The 20,990-nt window shown below is 36.0% G+C and overlaps 1 protein-coding gene across 1 annotated transcript in view; it reads right to left on the bottom strand.

Moving 5' to 3' along the window:
- The window catches only part of LOC149771347 (uncharacterized), a 53,768-nt gene extending 32,778 nt beyond the window's left edge, over nucleotides 1–20,990 (bottom strand). Inside the window, exons 1-5 of the mRNA XM_089948562.1 lie at nucleotides 20,845–20,990; nucleotides 18,686–18,984; nucleotides 13,846–13,878; nucleotides 9,771–9,900; nucleotides 5,206–5,779 (exon numbers count right to left, since the gene is read on the bottom strand). Coding sequence (XP_089804688.1) covers nucleotides 5,206–5,727 — 522 coding nt within the window. The 5' untranslated portion in view covers nucleotides 5,728–5,779; nucleotides 9,771–9,900; nucleotides 13,846–13,878; nucleotides 18,686–18,984; nucleotides 20,845–20,990. The remainder of the gene's footprint in view (nucleotides 1–5,205; nucleotides 5,780–9,770; nucleotides 9,901–13,845; nucleotides 13,879–18,685; nucleotides 18,985–20,844) is intronic.

The raw sequence follows: 20,990 nt of genomic DNA, 5'->3' as shown, positions 1-20,990 counted from the left end.
CACCTTCTGCTAACTCCCCATATGACTGGTCTTTGGGAATACGGCCTGGGTCCATTCTCTTGACATGGATGTGCAGAATGCGCCACAGACATCTCAGGTGGAAGCTGCTGAGATTCCTCTCGTGTCTTGCATAGGTGGTCCATGTTTCGCTGCTGTAGAGAAGTGAGCTGAGCACGCAGGCTTGGTAGACACGCAGTTTGGTCTTCTCGGTGAGGTTGGGGTTGTTCCAGACCCTCTGGTTAAGTCTGGCCATCACTGCTGCTGCCTTGGCAACACCTCAGAATCAATGGAGAGTGAGCTGGAGATGTTGGACCTGAGGTATGTGAAGTTCTCGACAACTTCCAAGTTGCACCCATCGATGGTCACAGAGGGAAGGGAGTCTGCATCCGTCGCCATGATGTTCGTTTTCTTCAAACTGATGGTCAGTCCAAATTCCTTACAAGTGTGGGAGAGGCAGCATATCAGCTGCTGAAGTCCATCTTCCATGTGTGATGTCAAGGCTGCATCGTCGGCAAAGAGCAATTCATGGATTAGTACCTCTGTGACTTTAGTCTTAGCACGGAGACGGGTGATGTTGAACAGCTTGCCATCATCCATGGTATGGATATACACTCCCTCGCTGCAATCCTTGAATGCGTACTGGAGAAGCATGGAGAAGAAGATGGCAAAGAGCGTCGGCGCAAGGACACAGCCTTGTTTTACTCCGCTGATGACTGGGAAGGCTTCCTATGTTGCGCCATTGAAGCATACTGTGCTGTGCATGTTCTCGTGGAATGACATGAGGACAGCAAGCAGATGTGGGGGCAGCTGATCTTCTGCGGGAGTCTGAAGAGTCCACTCCAACTAACCAGGTCAAACGCCTTCATCAGGTCTATAAAGGCAATGTAGAGGGGCATTTGCTGCTCATGACACTTCTCCTGCAGCTGACATAGTGAGAAGATCATGTCTACAGTTGACCTGGCTCAAAGTCCACACTGGGACTCTGGGTAGACGCGGAAGGCTAGGATCTGCAAGCACACCAAGGCAACACGGACGAAAGCTATTCTGACAATGCTGAGGAGGGAGATGCCCCAGTAGTTGTTGCAGTCGCTACGGTCTCCTTTGTTTTTGTACAAAGTGACGATGTTGGCGTCACGCATGTCCTGTGGGATGTATCCCTGTTCCCAGCAGAGACAGAAGAGTATGTGTAGAGACTGGAGCAGTGCTGGTTTTCCACTCTTGAGGACTTCAGGAGGAATGCCAAGCTCTTCCAGGGTGGGCTGTGTGTCTAGCTCCTCCATGACAGGCAGGTCTGGAATGGCGTCCAGGGCAGTTTCAGTGACATTGTTTTGGGTTGCATATAGCTCGAGATAGTGCTCAACCCATCGATGCAGTTGTTTCCCCTGGTCTGTGATGACTTTGCCCATCTTGGACTTGAGGGGGGCGGTCTTGTAGCGGGGGGGGTGGCTGTCGCCTTCTTGATACCTTCGTACATTCCTCTTACATCCATGGTGTTGATAGCTGTCTGTATACTGATGCAAAGGTTCAGCCAGTAGGCGGTCTTTTGGGCATTATTCCTTGCATTCCTGAGGGCTTGTAGTGTTCTGGGGCTAGGTGCAGCCTTGTATGCCAGGAGGGCTTTCCTCTTTGTCTCAGTCATGGGCTCCAACACCTCTTCCCAGTTTGCCTCATACCAGTCAACATTCTTTCACTCCCTCTTCCCGTAAGCTGTGATGGCTGTATTGTACACAGAGTCACGGATATGGGACCACTTGGAGTCAATAGTGTCATCAGGTGCCACTTTGGTGAGGGCTTCCTGCAGTGTGCTGATGAACTGCTGTGTTTTCTCTGGGTTGCTTGCACAGCAGGTGTTGACGCATGGGTGACCCTTCTTCTTGGCATGGTGCAGCTTCTTGGGTAATATTCATACGTTGCTGGCCACGAGGGAATGGTCTGTGTCATAGTCGGCACAGTGGTAGCTGCGGGTGAGGAGGACACTGGCCAGTTCTGCACGCCTGGTGATGACAAGGTCTAGCTGGTGCCAGTGGCATGAACGTGGGTGTCTCCATGACACCTGGTGGATCTCCTTGCATTTGAAGAAAGTGTTGGTCACACATGGGCAGTCGCTGACCATTGTTGTTGATCTTGCTCCTTCTGTAAAAGCCAAGATAGGTGGACCAGGCCTCATGGTCAGCTCCCACTCCCACTCTAGCATTGAAGTCTCCTAGTAAGTAAAGGCCTTCATTGTTGGGGATACTGGATATTACCTGATCCAGAGCCTCATAAAACTTGTCTTTCTCCTTGTGGGTGGAGTAGAGGGTTGGGGCATACACGCTGAAGATGTTGACCAGGCCTAAGGATGTTGACAGCTGGAGGGCAAGGATTCTCTCAGTACCTGATGACGGAGGTTCAATGAAGGCAATTAGCGTGTTCTTTATGGCAAAGCCTACACCATGCTGCCTAGGTTCATCCGAGGGCTTCCACTGCCAAAAGAACGTGTAATTGGCTTCCCTGATGGTGCCGCTGTCAGCCAGTCAGGTCTCCTGGAGGCAGGCAATGTCGATGTTCAGTCGGGAGAGTTCTCTGTCAATGAAGGCGGTCTTCCGTGCATCGTCGATCTGCTGTAGGTCAGCGGTCAATCCAGGACACATGGTCCTGGTGTTCCAGGTTGCAAAACAAAGAGTTGGAGTCTTCTTATTTCTACTTTTAGTCTTTCTTGGCGTGGAGTTTTGTGGCCCACTTGTCGAGATGGTTCTCTAAGCTCCACACACCCAGTGAAGCAGGCAGGCCATGGCGGGCAGCACCTTACTGACTGGGGGCTGCCCAGGTTGAGGCGGGCGGTAGCTGTCCAGAGAGACCTGGTGATCTCTCCCACCATCAGAAGTAACCCCTGGCGCCAAGCTCTACGCCAATCGAGCTTTGACTTAGAACCAGTAAACTGCTACTTCTCATGTTGTGCCAATGCTGTACAACGATGCTGGAGTGTCCTCTCCAGTGGAGCTATGAAGACTGGGCAGGCTGGTATGGAGAATCAGCTGTTGCCCATGCAGCAGATTCCCCCTCTCCACGCAGCTGGTGGGCCCAAGGGAATGACGAATGCCGATACAGCTTGGCACCAACGGTGTTGCAGGAGTTGCCGGAATGACATTGAAGTCAATGTCAGACCGCCTTAGGGACTCCATCTTCGGATTTTCTGTCGGGGTCTACTTCCTTAGCCTTTCCGATGAGTGGGTATAGCCACAAGGCAGCAGAGGTTTAGAATTGAAGTTTTCCTTCTCCTAGATGAGCTACCATCCAAGGTTTATGAGTCCCATCTACCCGAAGCACTACTAGATACAACATTCTAGATACTTTATACTAGACATCTGTACTAGCAACACAACATACTAGATACTTTATTCTAGATATCTGTACTAGTAATACAATATACTAGACACTTTATACTAGATATCTGTTCTAGGAATACAAAATGCTAGATACTTTATACTACCACAGATACCTGTACTAGTAATACAACATACTAGATACTTAATATTAGATATCGGTACTAGTATTACAACATGCCTGATGCTTCATACAAGATATTTTATTTTGTTCAGATAAACATGTAGATTTTTCTCTTCATGTATACAAGTGTGGATCATGCATCAATAATAGTTCAAAAGTTTGGATAGTAAAAAATGTACTATGCCAATGCTTCCATATAAGCTGCCAGAGACAGGGGAGTATGTATAGCAAGCAATCATGAATGGCACTAGTAACTGCAGTTTTTAATGGACTGTCATTAAATTTGATAATTATCAGTGTGATCACTTGAAGATATGAGTACCAAAAAAGCTCTCTGTTTTTGGAGTTATTGCCGTTTTAGCTAGGCCAAGAAAAAAATGTGTGGTTCTGGTTACTTGACTGTTTTTCATTGCTGACCCCCTCGCACTATTTTTCCCTCAGGGTTAAAATTAAGTTTTTAAATAACATGTAAGTAAGAGTTCCCCTCATTCATCTAACTTTAGTGCTCTGTGCGGATGAGAGGAAGTCTCAATATTTAAGAGTTGAAACAGCTTCAAATTAATGGTAGAAACCATATTAAATATGTGGATGATCAGACATAATTTTGGCGTCACCTAGTCAACAAAAGTAACTTCCAATTTTGGGAAAAAGAAACACTTACATGTGTGCTTTAATTACCCCATGCTGCCCATCCTTTCCAGTGCCATGCCTATTCTGGACAGACATGTTGTCTCTGTGCCCCGTTACTAACAGCATACAATCAGGAATCAACTTTAGTATGTACCAATACGGTGGTGCAAGTCTGTGACTTCCAAAACATTAATGAATATAAACGTTTACAGATGAACACACTCCTTATTTTATCAACATGAATAGCAGGTATGTGCTACATAATGCAGATTTAACATCAGATGATAACTGATTTGCTGGCATCAAAACATTCTCAAAAAGCAGGTAGTGGCCGATGAGATTGGCAATCAATTGTTTCATGCCAAAACTTTTCCATCAACAATTTGAATAAAGCAAGAATTGGACCAGACATTTAGAATTAAGGGTCCCCCTATAAGATTTTCAAACAAATTTTTGAAACCCAATCTTTTCGGCTGAAAATTACTATTTCTTGGAACCAGAGTTTGTGTCCAAATTTTATACTTTTTTGCCTGTGATCGAAAAAAGACATATCAAACTTTACACAAAAAGGTGAATAATTGCAAATTGTAGGATGCATTTCAGATCTGTAGTGAAAAATGGCAGGGACACAAAAATCGATTTGTATCAAAGCATGGTTGTTGGGTTCTCTCACACACAATTTTACCCAAGATTGCAAAAAGATTCAATAAAAAATCAACACTTTCCTCAACTGGTGGCTAGCTTATATACCATGTTTCATGAAAACCAATTCAGATATTACTTCTTAAGTTTTGTTAATGTCATTTTTTGATTGGGTGGACTGATAAGTCTCAGTTGGTGATGGTACAGAGAAATGTTCACAACCTCAGTCTCAGGGTTTGGTGGTGGTGACTTCTTAGGCACAGATGACTCAATATTTTAAGTGACAGACAACCATAGATGCATGTGCACTAAGTTCCATGAAAGCACTTTCACACATTCAGTCATGGCAGTGACTGGAAGGGGATAGCTATAAGTGTAACTGTTGGCAAATATATGAAACAATATAATGAATAATGGAAAATGAATGTGCCAGGCAAATGACCATACCGTGTGTGTCAGCTGGATGCTTCCTTGAGACAGTTTACTGTGGAAGTATTTACAGTTGGCCATCAGAGTCAGCAAGGCCTGGGAATCACTTTGGGCTGGACCAGTGTTGGTGACTGTCTGACCCCGAGGCATATACAGCTTTACACATTCCCAGGATGCACGTGGCCAGGCAGTCACATCGCAGTTTTCACAGTATAGTTTATTGGATGTGGGATTGGTGTGCAAAGCAAGCAGTTCTGTCAACCAGGTGTCACATAGTCTTTGTGGACATGGAGATCGAAAATTCCAGGTGTATGAATGTCTGTTCTGCTTCACATCCTTGGCATTACAGGTGGAACAGAGTGGTGCTGGCACAGCTGAACCCTTATACAGTTTTTGTATGAGGAACTGGTGCATTGCATCCACCTCATCCTGTATAAAGGAACAGAGTCCAACCTTTAGATAGTACAAAGCCAGGCCAACCTTGAGCCAATTACAATACTCAGGGTCCTTGACCTTAGTTTTAGCACCTGTGGGAGGCATCTCAACATCTATGTTAGCTGAGTTTAGGATTCTTCTTATCTATCATCTCTATCTGGAAAGAACAACAGAAAGCATGAGACATATTTTTACATTATACAGGCATTAATAGTGGCCGCCATGTATAGCCTATCATGTGCTGAAAAATGGCATTAAACCCGACAACAACAACATTATACAGGTCAGTTTGTCATCATGTTCAGATGTTTGTATAATTAATACATGCATATCTGTTGGCAAGGTTGTGGCATGCATGTATGTTGGCATAATTACTGTATGCATGTAAGTTGGCATAATTACTGTATGCACATTATGTTGGCAAATTACTGTGTGCAGATATGCTGGCATAATTACTGTATGCATGTATGTTGGCATAATTACTGTTTGTATGTATGTTGGCATAATCTGATAATTACTGTATGAATGTATGCTGTCATAATTACTTATTGCATATTATGTTGACCTAATTAATGTACGCATTCATGTTATAGATTTGTTACTATGTTATTATAATTAAGAGGGGATTTAAAACACTGAAATTTGACAAGATGCGAGCCAAATATGTACATGTTCAAAATGGTTTTGCGATTCAATCCAGTCAGAAACTAAGAAAACCAAAGGAATTATCTTGCTTAGCTAACAATTAGGTTTATCATTATTAATTGTACCATCCCTGTGCATTTTCAAAAACCATTAGTGATATTGTGATATTCTATATTTGTCTGTCCTTCTGTCGTACTGCCTGATAGAATTTTTTTGAAACTTTTGCAATTAATGTTGCCCCTACAGAAACCATGTGAAAAGTGTCTCATTTTTTTCAGTACTGACTCACTATAAAGATGGGTCATACTGTACAATATGTGTGAGATATAACAGCACAAATATTCATCATACTGTACAATATGTGTGAGATATAACAGCATAAATATGCATCATACTGTACAGCACGTGTGACAGACATTATACTGTGTGGTATATGTGACTGATATAATAGAGCAATGACTTACTATTGCATTTATGAAACAAGATGAATAATTTCCGGCTTTTGCTCACCAAAATTCAGCAAATTTCACAAATTCAGTATTTAATCATCACACATTTGAGATTCTGTTTATCACAAAGTTGTAATTTTGAAAGGAAAAGGTATAGATAGAAAAAGAACAAATGATCTACAATAGATCTTTTTATTCTGGCTCATAAGCTGCACTTGCAACTTTTGTGTGCATAAAACGAGTCCATGGGACAAGTCAATGCAATAATGCATAATTTAATAACCAACAACATTTAAAAGTATTTTTTTTACAAATTACAAATCAAAGAGCAAGTGCACTTCCACTGAGAAGAACATCTGACACAGACATCATTTTTCAACAATGGAGAACTAATGGATATTCCTATGTAATGTCACATAGTTCACTCGGCCATGTCAGATGGAATATATGTAGTTGAGACATGATTATATACATGGATTTTATGCAGAATATTTCCAATGCTTAAGCTGAAAAGTGTGTTGATTCCTACATGAACATTTGCTATAAAAGCAATATTGGATATGGCTGAAGTAACAACATTCAGGGTTTTTATATTTGTCTAACAGTTTAGAAGGGGTGATTACTGGATGCTGAAATAGTACAAATTGTACATTTCTGATAATAGAGATATGCTGGTGCTGATTTGCATTCATGTGGCTGTCATTATTCTCAGATAGAATGATTCTGTGACCGGCTATTTGACTTGTTTCATTTGGAAGAATACTGTGGTTCGAAAGTTGAAAGACAAGCATTTGTTGACATTCTCTTGATAAGAAAGACAAATCTATTTACTTCCTATAGTTTGACCTTTAAATCAGACCTGTCCTAACATGATTACATGTCGAAAATAATAAACTACAAATGCTGTATGCAAAGTGTACAAGGTACTGTGTGTGATAATTTGCACTATGACCCCTAAGTCACTAGCTTATGTGTAAATATTTGGTTTTGTATGGCACATGGACTTTCAGGACTTTGCTCTAGTAGTAGTAGGATTAGTAGTAGTAGTATTACTGCTGCCTTGACACACGCAATTTAAAAATAAAATATTTATTGGCTTGAAGACATAGATTGTTCACTGTCAGTGAGATCCACACCCACCCACCCAATCTGTCACTATAAAAGAAAGGACTGGTCATGGTACTGTATTTGAAGAAGAAATTCACATCAGCTGGACTAGAAGATACACTGGCATGCATATCATGTGCATGTTTTCGGCTAGATTGCAAAATAAGCCACAACACTGCCAGCGAATCCTCCTTCATACAACTTTCAAAAAGCATGTCCTTCAAAACAGTCATACTGTACTAAGTTTGACCAAACTGGGTTTGTTGTTCTGAGGAAGAAGTTAAGATAGATTTTATGTATGTCAGCTATGCAAGACAAACCATTTCTCTGTAATAGACGTCTGACAAAGTTATTGATGGCATTTCTTAAAAAATGCTCTTATCAAACTTTACTCAAAATTGGCTCAGCTCTTATAAAAAAGTAAAATAAGACATTCCTTCTAGCTGTTAGAAAGATTGCTGTTGTTAGGGAAGCCATCCAACCCAAATTTTAATAGCATCCTTTTGAAGAAATATTCAAGTCTGATAAAAATATCTCATCTTTTCTGGAGAAGTGAAACATATCTTTATCATATGGTGGGTTTGGAAGTCACAACATTATTAGAGAAGAAATGAAAAGACAAGGTTTTTCAAAGTATGTCCTCACAAATGCTCAGGTGCAAAAAACCACTCCATTAAGGAGAAAGTGATCGCAGACATATTTGTGATTCCTTAGGAACATTTCTACCAAGTTTTATTATAACTGGATTAACTTATTTTCTTGACTATAAGTTGAAAACAGTTTGGCACTTGCACCATTGGGGGAAAGAGAATCGCCAAGATTGGACATTTAAGTTGAAAAGAGATTTTGCATACTGTTGCTATGCCAGCCAAACAACCAACTACAATTTTTCCGCATCATGTACTCAAACACTTCTAACAAGTTTCATTAAAACTAACTAAATTGTTCCTGAGCAGAAATCAAAAAGAGGTCTTCTACATAGTTACTAAAGAAGCAACACCAGTGATGAAAAATTTATCATGGGCCAATTTGTGATAAAGTATGTCCCAAGCAGCACTCCTACCAAGTTTCCACCTGGTTGCAAATGAGCCAGGCCATTGATAGTGGAGTCACCTCTGCCACAGTTTTAATAATGCCTGTATTAAGAAACAAACTGGATGGAATTTATCTCCACCATTTTTAGAAGAAGACCAAAATAAACTTTCAACCAAAATAAACTTTCAACGAGGTTGCTGAGGAAGCAACATTACTTTCACAGTAGCCACCCTTGACAAAAGTTTGATAGAGTCCTGAGAATTATTCCAAGTCTGTTCAAAATGACAATGTTGTTCTAGACACGAGGTCGAAAATATTTTGGTCCATATGATTGTTATGAAACAACATTCGTGCTCAAGACAAGACCAAAACATCATTTTAACACAGTATTTCCTTAAGATTAGTATTTCTAAGGTGGATAAAACTGACCCTATGGTTGTCCACAAGCTGAAAACGTCAATGTGGATGGACAATGCAGGCCAAATATAGGGACATATCATAATTATTAAACTCAACTTAATTTACATATTGTAAGATATATCATGACCGTATTCTATCCAGAACTGTGCAATAATTAATGCTGCTATAACAATGGAGACCTGTATCTTGAAGCAGTTGTAGGCAAGACACTAGGATAACCTATATTATAATATAATTAACTTCATCACCAAAACTGAACTGTCAAATTTCTTTCATTTCCATTATATGACATTATATATTACAACATATAAAAAGATATTTCTTTGTCAATGTGATGGCAGTCAATTAAGCCAAAAGCAACACAAATATTAATTTCTGCACATAATAAAGACACAGTGCTAAAACATTTGAAATGGATGCATGTACAAATTGATGGATTCTCTTTGTAATCACAAGGCAGTAATCCTCATACAAGATTGCAAAACTTCATACCTGTCATTATCTGTCTGTACAGCAAATATACAGGGAATAAGTCTATAGAAAGCCCCATTCCATCTAAGCATTTTCATCCTTCTCTGTCAAGCTGGTCCGACAACAAGGTGTTCTTAGTGTCTCACCAAACCTTAACAAATAAATAAACAAATCAGTTATGCAGACTACAAAATTACTAATATTTCAATTGGGGCAATATCCTAAAACTTGAAGGAAAATGTTTCTTCTTTCTTTATAGATTTGTCTATAGAACATTGATGCATGAAACGATTGGTTTCATTAATGTTCACTACTGCCTCCACAAGGTTTTGTACCACCTGCTGATTACTCTATCAGATAACCAATTTAATCTCAATTTAGGTCTTAAGGTTCCTTTATGGAGTTTCAAGCCATGTGACTGAGCTATTGTACATGTTTTATAAACAACTTCTATGACCTGTTGTGATTGATTCATTTCAACATCATTGAAGGAACTAATAATCAGCATCAATTACATAATATATTAAAATGACACTTGTATGGAGCCATTAGAAGACATGAAAATGCCACTTATCTGGACCCAATGGAAAACATGAAAATGCCACTTACTTGGACCAAATGGAAAACATGAAAATGAAACCATCAGAATCTCACTTATCTGGACCCAATGGAAAACATTAGAATACCACTTATCTGGACCCAATGGAAAACAAGAAAATGCCACTTATCTGGACCCAGTTGAAAACATTAGAATGCCACTTATCTGGATCCAGTGGAAAACATGAAAATGAAGCCATTAGAATGCCACTAATCTGGGTCCAATGGAAAACATGAAAATACCACTTATCTGGACCCAGTGGAAAACATGAAAATGAAACCCTTAGAAAACATTAATATGCCACTTATCTCACCCATTATCAAAATTATCCAGATCTTACTAATGAACTCATTAGAGACCTTCATGACAGGCTTGATCAAAATCATGTCAGAAATATGGCCTCCAGAGAGGTAACAACATTGACCAATATTGACCAATCAAAAGCAAAATCCAATTTAATATGCACAGATCTCTACCATTATTCAGCTTGTCTCTAAATTTTGATGATATAAACCGAAGTTTGTCTGAAATGAAATCAGAAATATTGACTTCAGATTGATAATAAGTAGTTGTTGACAGATGGAAGGACCATGCCTTGAATTCATTTGGCCTAATGGCCAGGTGAGTTAATCAATGATAGATTCAAGATGCGACTTCACAGTGATTGTCCCAAACATGTTGATAATTCTTTTCATCTCCTTCACATTTTCAAAACATATAACACGTGGAATGATTGCAAGACACAACAAGTTTAATCTGTAGGTTAACTATATGAGCCATTGCGACAATAACAAACTTGTCACTGACTGTGTTAAAAAAGATTTGACAAAAAAAATTAGAAAATTCTGTGTGATCTGTTGTTTCCCAATAGTATTCAGCCACACAAATGTGAAAAACAAGATAAATGTCATTTGTTTTTTAAAGGTTCATTTGTTGCCAGTGTTAGTAAAATGAAAATAGTGTGCAATACAGTCATCATTGGAATTGAGACAATGTGTATTCATCTAACGATTTAGTGTGTAATATGGACACAGTGACTAAGTCATCACTGGAATTGACAATCTGTGTATTTCATCGAATGATTTAGTGTGTAATATGGACACAGTCATCACTGGAATTAACACTCTGCATATTCCATCTAACAATTTAGTATGTAATATAGACACAGTCATCACTTAGGGAATTGTCACAATATGTATTCCCTCTAACGATTTAGTGTTTAATATGGACACAGTCATCATTGGAATTGACACTGCATGTATTCCATCTAATGATTTAGTGTTTAATATGGACACAGTCATCACCGGAATTGACATTCCATGCATTCCATCTAATGATTTAGTGTGTAATATGGACACAGTCATGACCGGAATTGACACTGCATGTATTCCATCTAACAGTTTACAAAAATATGTCTCTGATTATGAGAACAATTATGTCAAGCTATGGTTGATTGATTCCAAATATAACATGATATATACCTCAGCCTGTGACAAACTAATCGTAATGAGTCCAATTGTAAGACCATCTAAAATTCTTCTGAGATTTTTCTACCCTTGGATATATCGTAGGTACACAGTAATTCGATATGTGTATATTTAACAGCAAATATTATGCTGAACTTATCAAGCATGACATAAAGTGTAAAACATGATCTTGTGTCAAAAGTTTGTTGATCATTTTCTTCAAAATTTGAACTAAATTAGCAACATTAAAGAACTCAGGTTTTCCCTCCATGACACATTTACCATTAATATCTGTTTTGATCATTAGCAGAAAGATGACTGAAGTGGTTAATCACATGAATGAACTGCAGATTGTTTATATGCATTTGATATCTAAGTTTACTTTCTATATGCCATAAAATTGGAACAAAACATACATACAATAATATTCTTTTAAAAAGATTTATAAGATTGTTTAATTTAACATTCTTTAAACTGGTGATGGTTGTAATATTTGAATACTGTGATGATTGTTAAGCTTGTCAAACAAAGATTCTTGCCAGATTTTTTACATGTTAGCTGCATTTTGTGAGCAAATGAAATATAAAAAAAAACCTCCATGAAACATTTTCATTTTCCAAAACAAAAATAAATAAAGTGTACTGTTAAGATAATTCTAGCAAACATCCACATTTAATAAAGTTTATTTCAAGAAAAGAGCATCTGTAAGTTTCATTCTGCTTTGCGTCTTTTGAATTTTTAAAATAATTTTATCAAGACTCAGATTTGCTAAATGCTACATGTCAATATGCTGAACTAAAGCATAAACAAAATAAAATATTTGAAAATTAACACAGAATTACCTCCCTTTATGCACACGGTTAGATATAGCAATAACATTATAAATATTTTAAGCAAACTGTCAACTTAGGTTCTCTTTCCTAAAACGACTGCTGTGTAATAATTCTGAAGTACGTCAATAATCCTTGTTGCCTTCTTATATTTCCCAATGAACTTAAAAATAGCTACTATATCAAGGCATCTCAAACTGAGTCTGTCCTGAGATCCAACAGGTTATTTATAGAAACACTTGGCAGGAATCAAGACCAAGCACTTGGCAGCAATCAAGACCAAGCACTTGGCAGCAATCAATAACAAATATGCAGGTGGGTCTCAGGCCCTAAACATTTAAATTATGGGGGTGGGGTGGGGGTGGCATGAGATTTTAGCTTGAAGAAACTATTTTTGTTCTGATATGTACAAAGATTTGTAGATAAAATAAGTATTTGTATTTATCATATTAGGTGGGAAAAAGTATCTTGTGATAAAAGAAGAAATAAATCCTGGTCAGGAACAAAATCCCAGTCCTACTCCCCAACCTTGCAAAGTAAATGGTTGATCAGTCCATTATTTAAGACAAGGGCAATGACAAAACATACATTAACTAATTAAAACATGCACATTAGTATGAGAAACATGATACAACAATGGGCTAGGGTAAAATGATAAATTTATATTTGTAAAATAAAAATACAAATTAGCAAAATTGTTACTGGGCATGTTTATTTTAAACAACAGCATATCTAAAGTTGGTTGATGGAATGAAAAATTTATAGTAAAAAAGTATGTTATATTCATAGGAGTAATCAGCTAACAAGAACAGCTTTAACTGTATTTTCAGTTCATTTTATGCAAAAACAATATTTCATTCTAGTACAAATCCATATTGAAAATATGGATTTCACTGTTTTACCTGAATTATGGGTTTGTAGACTTTTCCGCAGACAAGTAATTTGGAAATATGAAAATTACAAAATGACATAAATGTAACAGACTGGTTTACATTCACAAATTAAATGTAATAGACTGGTTTACATTCACAAAATAAATGGTAATAACCTGTCCCACAGTAGTGATTCAGAAAATGTCTTCATTTTCAAAATAATGCTGCAAAGGTCACTACATTAAAATGATATTCAGATATTTGCAAATATTCACCAAAATCAAAAAGTGAAAGATTATGATCCTCAATTAGAATCAAAAAGTCACATACCCACCACAATCCAAATCGAGGCTGGCTAGTTACCTGAAATAAATAAGAAAAAAGTATATACCCTTTTCAAAATTCCATATTTTAATATTATTAGCATTATTTGAAGTAGTAGTATTAGTAATATCATCATTTTCATAATCAATATCACTGGATTTTTTCAGCTTTTGTTTTTGTCTGTGGTAGAATGGACTGAAAATACTACGGAAGGTAAAGCACAATGATAGGAAATCTCTCAAGGTGTATGACATCAGATAAAAAATGAGATACGGTTATATCATATGGATTATCACAATCACAATGAAACAAAAGTTTAGGAATTTTTGCCTGAGGATCTAAACAAAACTACAGATAAGCAAATATATCTAAATATATTACAGCTTTAAATCATTAGTTCTTTTTGTTCTTTGATATTGTGTTTTATTGTGTATGGGTTAATATCTATTAATCTACTGATTATAAAAATGACAATGAAATAATATTTGAGGAATTTTTAGCTGAGGATCCTGTAGAAACTATGGATAAGCATCTGAGGATCAAAAAGGAAACTGAATACGTATATATATATATATACATGCATGCATACATACATACATACATACATACTTATACACACACATACACACACACACTCACTCACTGACACACACACACATCCATACATACATACATAGAGACATACATACATACATACATATGCACACTCACTCACTGACACACATACAGACATACATACATACATACATACATACATACATACATACATACATACATACATACATACATACATACATACATACATACATACATACATACATACATAGTTTCAACACTGGCCTGTAATTCATAAAACCTTCAAGATTAAGATCTGGGTCTATCCTAGACCTGATAATTTCAGGAAAAATTCTTCACTCTCTTTTCGGGTACATGGGAAAGAATGCCAGTAGCTTCTCGTAGGTCAGTGGTTATTCCCTGGGTTTTCCAGGATTCTTCCTCCACCAGTTATACTGGCTGCCATGTATAGCCTATCTTGTGCTGAAAAATGGCGTTAAACCCTAGAACAACAACAACCCCTCTCCTTTCTGAATACTGAAGGAATTTTACATGAAATAAAGGGTTGGGCTTCAAATATAATGCATGATTTTCTCACATTCCACTGATTTTTGGCATGATTTAATTTCGAAATTAGCAAGAATCCTGTAATCACATATCCTAGAATGTCAGCATGGGAATTTACATTAACTTGAGATATATTAACTATGATGCTAGTGGTGGTATTTTAAGATATAATAATATTTTTGGATTTTTGTAAAATATCACTGCATATTTGTGTATTTTTTTTCACAAGTCAATGGAACTATGTCTACTTCATTAATACAGAGTAAAACCAAGTATCACATAGATAACAAGCTAGGTTCTGGCATTTTATTTGAAAAGTTTAACAGTTTTTTGGCCTGAAAACTCTTGCATTGATTAGTTATAGATGGGACAAACAGACCAGAGTACATGATATAACAAATCAAATGAAATCTAAATTTATTTTCCATTCACTATCGTACATGTATCTAAATTCCCATACTGGGAATTTTTTATATTACTTAACAAAGAAATAAAGTTTGAGCTTAAAAGAAGTGTTATGTTTCAGAATTAGTAAACTGTGCATCCTTCAATATACTCCATACTACTGAAAATTTAAATGAAATACCAATAACTTTTTCATGACTCACACAGAGGATTTGAAGTTATTTTAGTTCATGGAAGTTCATGATCTCATTAAATATTTTTTGAAGATCAAATGAAGCAAACTTTGTCTCTGTTAACCAGCAAGCACAGATCATTTTAGATTGTGTTCCATATTCGTAAAAGAAAAAATCATAGTCACTTAGTAACATTTTAAAATTGTTAGGCATTTAAATACATGTATTATTTTTTTTACAAAAGTTATATTGTCCAAAAACATGCAGAAAATATCAAAAATCTATAAGCAGATAACCAGATAGACAAAAACCAATATAAACCAATATATAAGAGTGAAAAGGTTAACATGTGACAATTCTTAGAAAAATATACCTATCATTTTTCTATTTGCATTAGCAAATAGAAAAAGAAAAGAGTTAAATGTTTCATCACCTTTTTATTCACTTGTATAAATGTATGAATATGATTATTTATTTTAAGACCTTTTGTGAAAGGTATTATCTTTTAAAAATGGTCGGAGCTTTTGACATGCTTGCAAATTTCTTTAGTTGATCAGAAAATTGCTGATCTTCGAATGTTAGACAATTTCCCAACATCTTATTTGTAGATTGAACTTTTTGTCAGCTCCTGGCATGATATGGTAGGCAATATGGGATTATGTCTGTGTGTGTGTGTGTGTGCGCGTGCGCACAGGAGTCTGACGTATTATCAATAACACGTCAGACTCACGTGGTGTGTATGTGTGTTTCTGTGTGGTCTCACTAAACATTCCATGGCACATCAAGAACACCCCCAATAGTAACATATATTCACACCAAAGCAATTAAAAACGTACCAAGAAGCGAAAAAAAGCAAACACATACATGGGCATTGATACTATTAATGGCGGATAGTTTTGGTTGATCGTCCTAATGCGCTTGAACTTTTTACATCTGTAAAACGTCACACGCAGTGATATCAGTTTCTAAAAATAGCCATTCGGACAAAGCGAACCAGCATTAGTGGCATTCAGTTATCTTTTTCGTGTTATTGTTCTTACTGAAAACCATGTACCAAGCGCTAAATTTGTTCATCTGAATATAAATGTGCATTCCAATATTTAGTTACAGCCTGTCGACTGTATAAATTCATATAATCAAATCTGATGAATTTTTCTAGAACAGTATAATACACAAATTGCTGGCATTTCATCACCAATACATGTATCCTGAACATTTTGACATGAAAATTCCAAGGGAACTGCCCCCCCACACACACACACACCATTGAATAATTTCAATTAAGTATTCTTATATGTGATTAATGGTTTAATATATAAATAGAGAGGGATGTTTGTAAGAAAGTGAATATTTCGTATACTTTGCTTAGAAAATTATTACATTCTGCTTAATTGATGTGATGTTATACGTGTAAAATTGAAAAATGTTGCATATATATTCTATATCTTAAAAAACAAATGTATCAATGTTTGTTTTTGTTTGTTTGTTGTTTTGTTTTTGTTTTTGTTTTTTTTGTTTGTTTTTTTTTGGTGGGGGGGTTGTACCTGTATTATGCATTAGTGATTGTATTACCCATTTCTGATTCTGATGTGTTAATCGCTAACAAAGTTAAGAAAATAGGAGAGACAATTTATTTTTGTTTCAGTGTCTGATGTACAACCAAATCATAATTTTGAATGACAGTTTAGAACATACAGGAATGCATTCTGTTCATTAGAGTTGTGGTGTTGAATAGAGCGGTAATGGTTGATTATAAATATGCTACATGGATAATACATTTCCTTAATTAAAAGATATATACAATTACATTGTGTCAGGAAATATAATCATATACATGTATTGATGGAATCAGCAGTACAAAAACTGCTGTCCATAATGACCAAAGCCACCCTTCAAATGATACAAATTTTGCGCACAAAAATTAACTGAAACAGAAACAAAGTAGATATAAATGAGCATTATTGGTTTCAACACATTCACACACACACACACATTTGAAAAAAACTAGTCCATCCATGTGTTGGATAATAATTAATTAATGTAACAGAAGATCAGAAAAATATCCGTGCTTTATTCCTTCAAGTGCTTTTGCGCTTGAAATCAATTCACCTGAAGAGCATCAATACAGATGATGCTAAAGCATGGATGGAATAAAGCATGGGAATAAAGCATGGATGGAATAAAGCATGGGAATAAAGCATGGATGGAATAAAGCATGGATGGAATAAAGCATGGGAATAAAGCATGGATGGAATAAAGCATGGGAATAAAGCATGGATGGAATAAAGCATGGATGGAATAAAGCATGGGAATAAAGCATGGATGGAATAAAGCATGGGAATAAAGCATGGATGGAATAAAGCAAGGGAATAAAGCATGGGAATAAAGCATGGATGGAATAAAGCATGGATGGAATAAAGCATGGGAATAAAGCATGGATGGAATAAAGCATGGGAATAAAGCATGGATGGAATAAAGCATGGGAATAAAGCATGGATGGAATAAAGCATGGATATTGTACTGATCTTCTGCTACATGAACTAATATATAAATCACTCCCCTTCCTGTTTGTAACAATCATTAGTTATGTGATTTGAACGTCTCTTTCAAAAATTTAGATGCACAACTTGAAATGAAAATATGTATATAAATAGGTTATTGCATACTAAATGAGGGAAGTACAATACACTGCCATTTAATGATGAAATATTTGTTGTTTTTGTAAATGAAGAAAATCTGATGCAAAAGATTTATTTTGAGTAGGTTATCGGAAATGGCACTTGTACTGAAATCTACCTTGTGCTAAAAATAGACCATGATGTCACTGTGCCCGGCTGCCACCATATTGTTTTCGGACAAAGCACCGAGACAATTAGTAACACGTAGTACTTCATGACATATATGCAAAAATAAAGTTGTTTTTATTTGCACCTCCCTCACTATGTAATGTTTTGATATATTATATTATATGTGTGTACAGTAACAATTGTGTACATCGTATTTCTTTGTCATCCATTTTTATTGTTTTCAAATCTAAGTTGAGTAAAACTCTTACAACAATATATATATATATATATATATATATATATATATATATATATATATATATATATATATATATATATATATATATTAAATAAACTCACCTCTTACAACTGAATTAGCCTTGTCTTCTTTTCGGCAAATATGTTGATTACAAAATCACATGATACAGATCGCAATTATTTAAAAGGGTTTTTAAAAGGTGATAGTCTACATTGACGGAAAGGGCATTTGTCTCTTTATCTAAGGATGTCTTAAGTAATGCAGGGTATTAGTCTGTATTAGTACCGTCGCTGTTAGTATCAAAAGTGACATTTCTGTATTCCTCCCCTCCTCAATTCTGCCGCTCTAGGTATCAGGCTGATTTAGATGATGGCTGATTGGGACCATGCCAAATTACAGACTGATTTAAAGAAGAAGAAAAACTATGAAACACGCATTTTTTAAAGAAGTTATTAATGTTTTGCAAGCATATTAAGAGAATATAGAAGGTAGATTTTCATCATTTTAAATTTACATGAAATAGTAAGTTTCTAGCTGAAATCAGAATGAAAGATATGAGCTATCGCATTTACATTTATTTTTACCAAAATAACTTTCCAATGTTTCAATAAAGAATATATAATTTTAACTTGTCATAAATCAGGCCATTATCAACACTGTCAAACAGTAATGCGAATTTATTGATTATTTAGTTCTCTAGCAAATCATGCTTTCTTCGCATTATATTTACAAAACAAATTGCATAAAGAGTTAATGACGAGTAAAATGATAGTACAACGCATGAGAGTTGTCCGAAACAGTACAAACAAACATGCGATTTTTATTGGTACTGTCCTTTTGCACACAGATGCTTTTTACAGAACTTACGATAGCTTTCTGGAGCATAATTGCTACAGAGCTAGATATAGATGATGAGTCCTTGGAAGTAAGAGTGTCTGAAATGATGAAATTTGGAAGTGATGATGAGAAGAGTATAACCAAGCCATTGGAGCCTGTATTCCCCTCGGCTACACGCTATCTTTGCACTAAACATCTGAAGGGTAATATCAGGCACTACCTTCAGAATAAAAGTCGGGTGGAAACGGGTGAACGTGATACAATAATGGCTCAAATATTTGGTACTGGTGTCATCACAGATGCAAATACTACAATATATTTTGAAGTTGACTGGAATATCTGGAAACAATCATCAATGAATAACATCCAACATTTGCATCATACTTTACAAATAACTTGAAACCAAGACTATATAAATATTTTTTCTTACCTAGCCACACAAATACTGAACGCATGAATTTGACTACTGACAATACAGAGTCCATCAATTATGTTATATAACTCTCCATTAACTGGAAACCACAACACACGCAAGCCCTAATACATAAACTTTTCAGCGTTTGTATCATTCTAATAAAGATTGTGATTGTTTCTTAAATACAGCCATACATAATTCTATGTCGAAGCATTTAAAACATTTTTTATTCTTTTTATTATATACTACTAATCATAAAATATACACTGTATTCTGGAAAGTTAAATATTATTAAGAATTTATATGTATCTGTACTTGTAGCATTGATTTATTGTAAAGAAGATTTCGCTACTAGCTTCATGCTCTGTAATAATTAATTTAGAAATAAAATATCTTTAAAACTACAGAACAGGATATATCAGTATTTAAAGTCAAACATTTACTACAATCAATTTTGGAGTCAGTATGAAATATCGAAATTAGTAAGAGTTTTTTTGCTAATCGTTGACTTATTCGATATTTAATTATTTACATTATGTTCTAAATATAACGAAATTCAAGAACTGTATGAAGTTAGTGAGCTTGACGGAATATAATAATTTTATATATTCCACTTTTTGTTTGTTTGTTTGTTTTTGGAATTTAAATTAGGTATTTTGTAAAGTCTTAATGTGTTCTTGAAAGGTCTTGGGGTGTTTAGTGAGACCCGTGTGTGTGTAATAACGAGACCCCAGTAAATCCCAAAGAGATATTATTCCTTAAAAAAAATGCATTTTTCAAAATACCTTGTGCATAGATACTAAGATATTATTCGTGAATATATAGTTGTCATTTTAATCTACACTTTGCAGACATAACCAAAATTAATGACAGGTATCAGAATAAAATAAATGTATTGCGCAAAGGGTGCTTCAAAGCCAAGGAGTGCTGGATTCTGAGTCTCCCTTTTCAGTAAGGACGTAGCTAAAGCAGTGTTAAAATAAACATAAAATAAAACTCGTGACTTACTTGAAAGCTTCAAATTCGGCTGGTTTGTACATACAGAACATATTCATATAAATTTGCACGTTTCAAACTACAAATGGAGACGGATTTTATTTGAGACAGTTAAGTGCCTAAACATAGATCATTGTGAAAACCGAAAGGATTGCTAA

Source organism: Sinohyriopsis cumingii, unplaced genomic scaffold (genome assembly GCF_028554795.1).
Source record: "Sinohyriopsis cumingii isolate HCF-2022 unplaced genomic scaffold, ASM2855479v2 utg001938l, whole genome shotgun sequence".
NCBI classification, from domain to species: domain Eukaryota; kingdom Metazoa; phylum Mollusca; class Bivalvia; order Unionida; family Unionidae; genus Sinohyriopsis; species Sinohyriopsis cumingii.
Note: the sequence above shows the minus strand (reverse complement) of the source record. Positions and strands in the feature narration are given on the sequence as shown.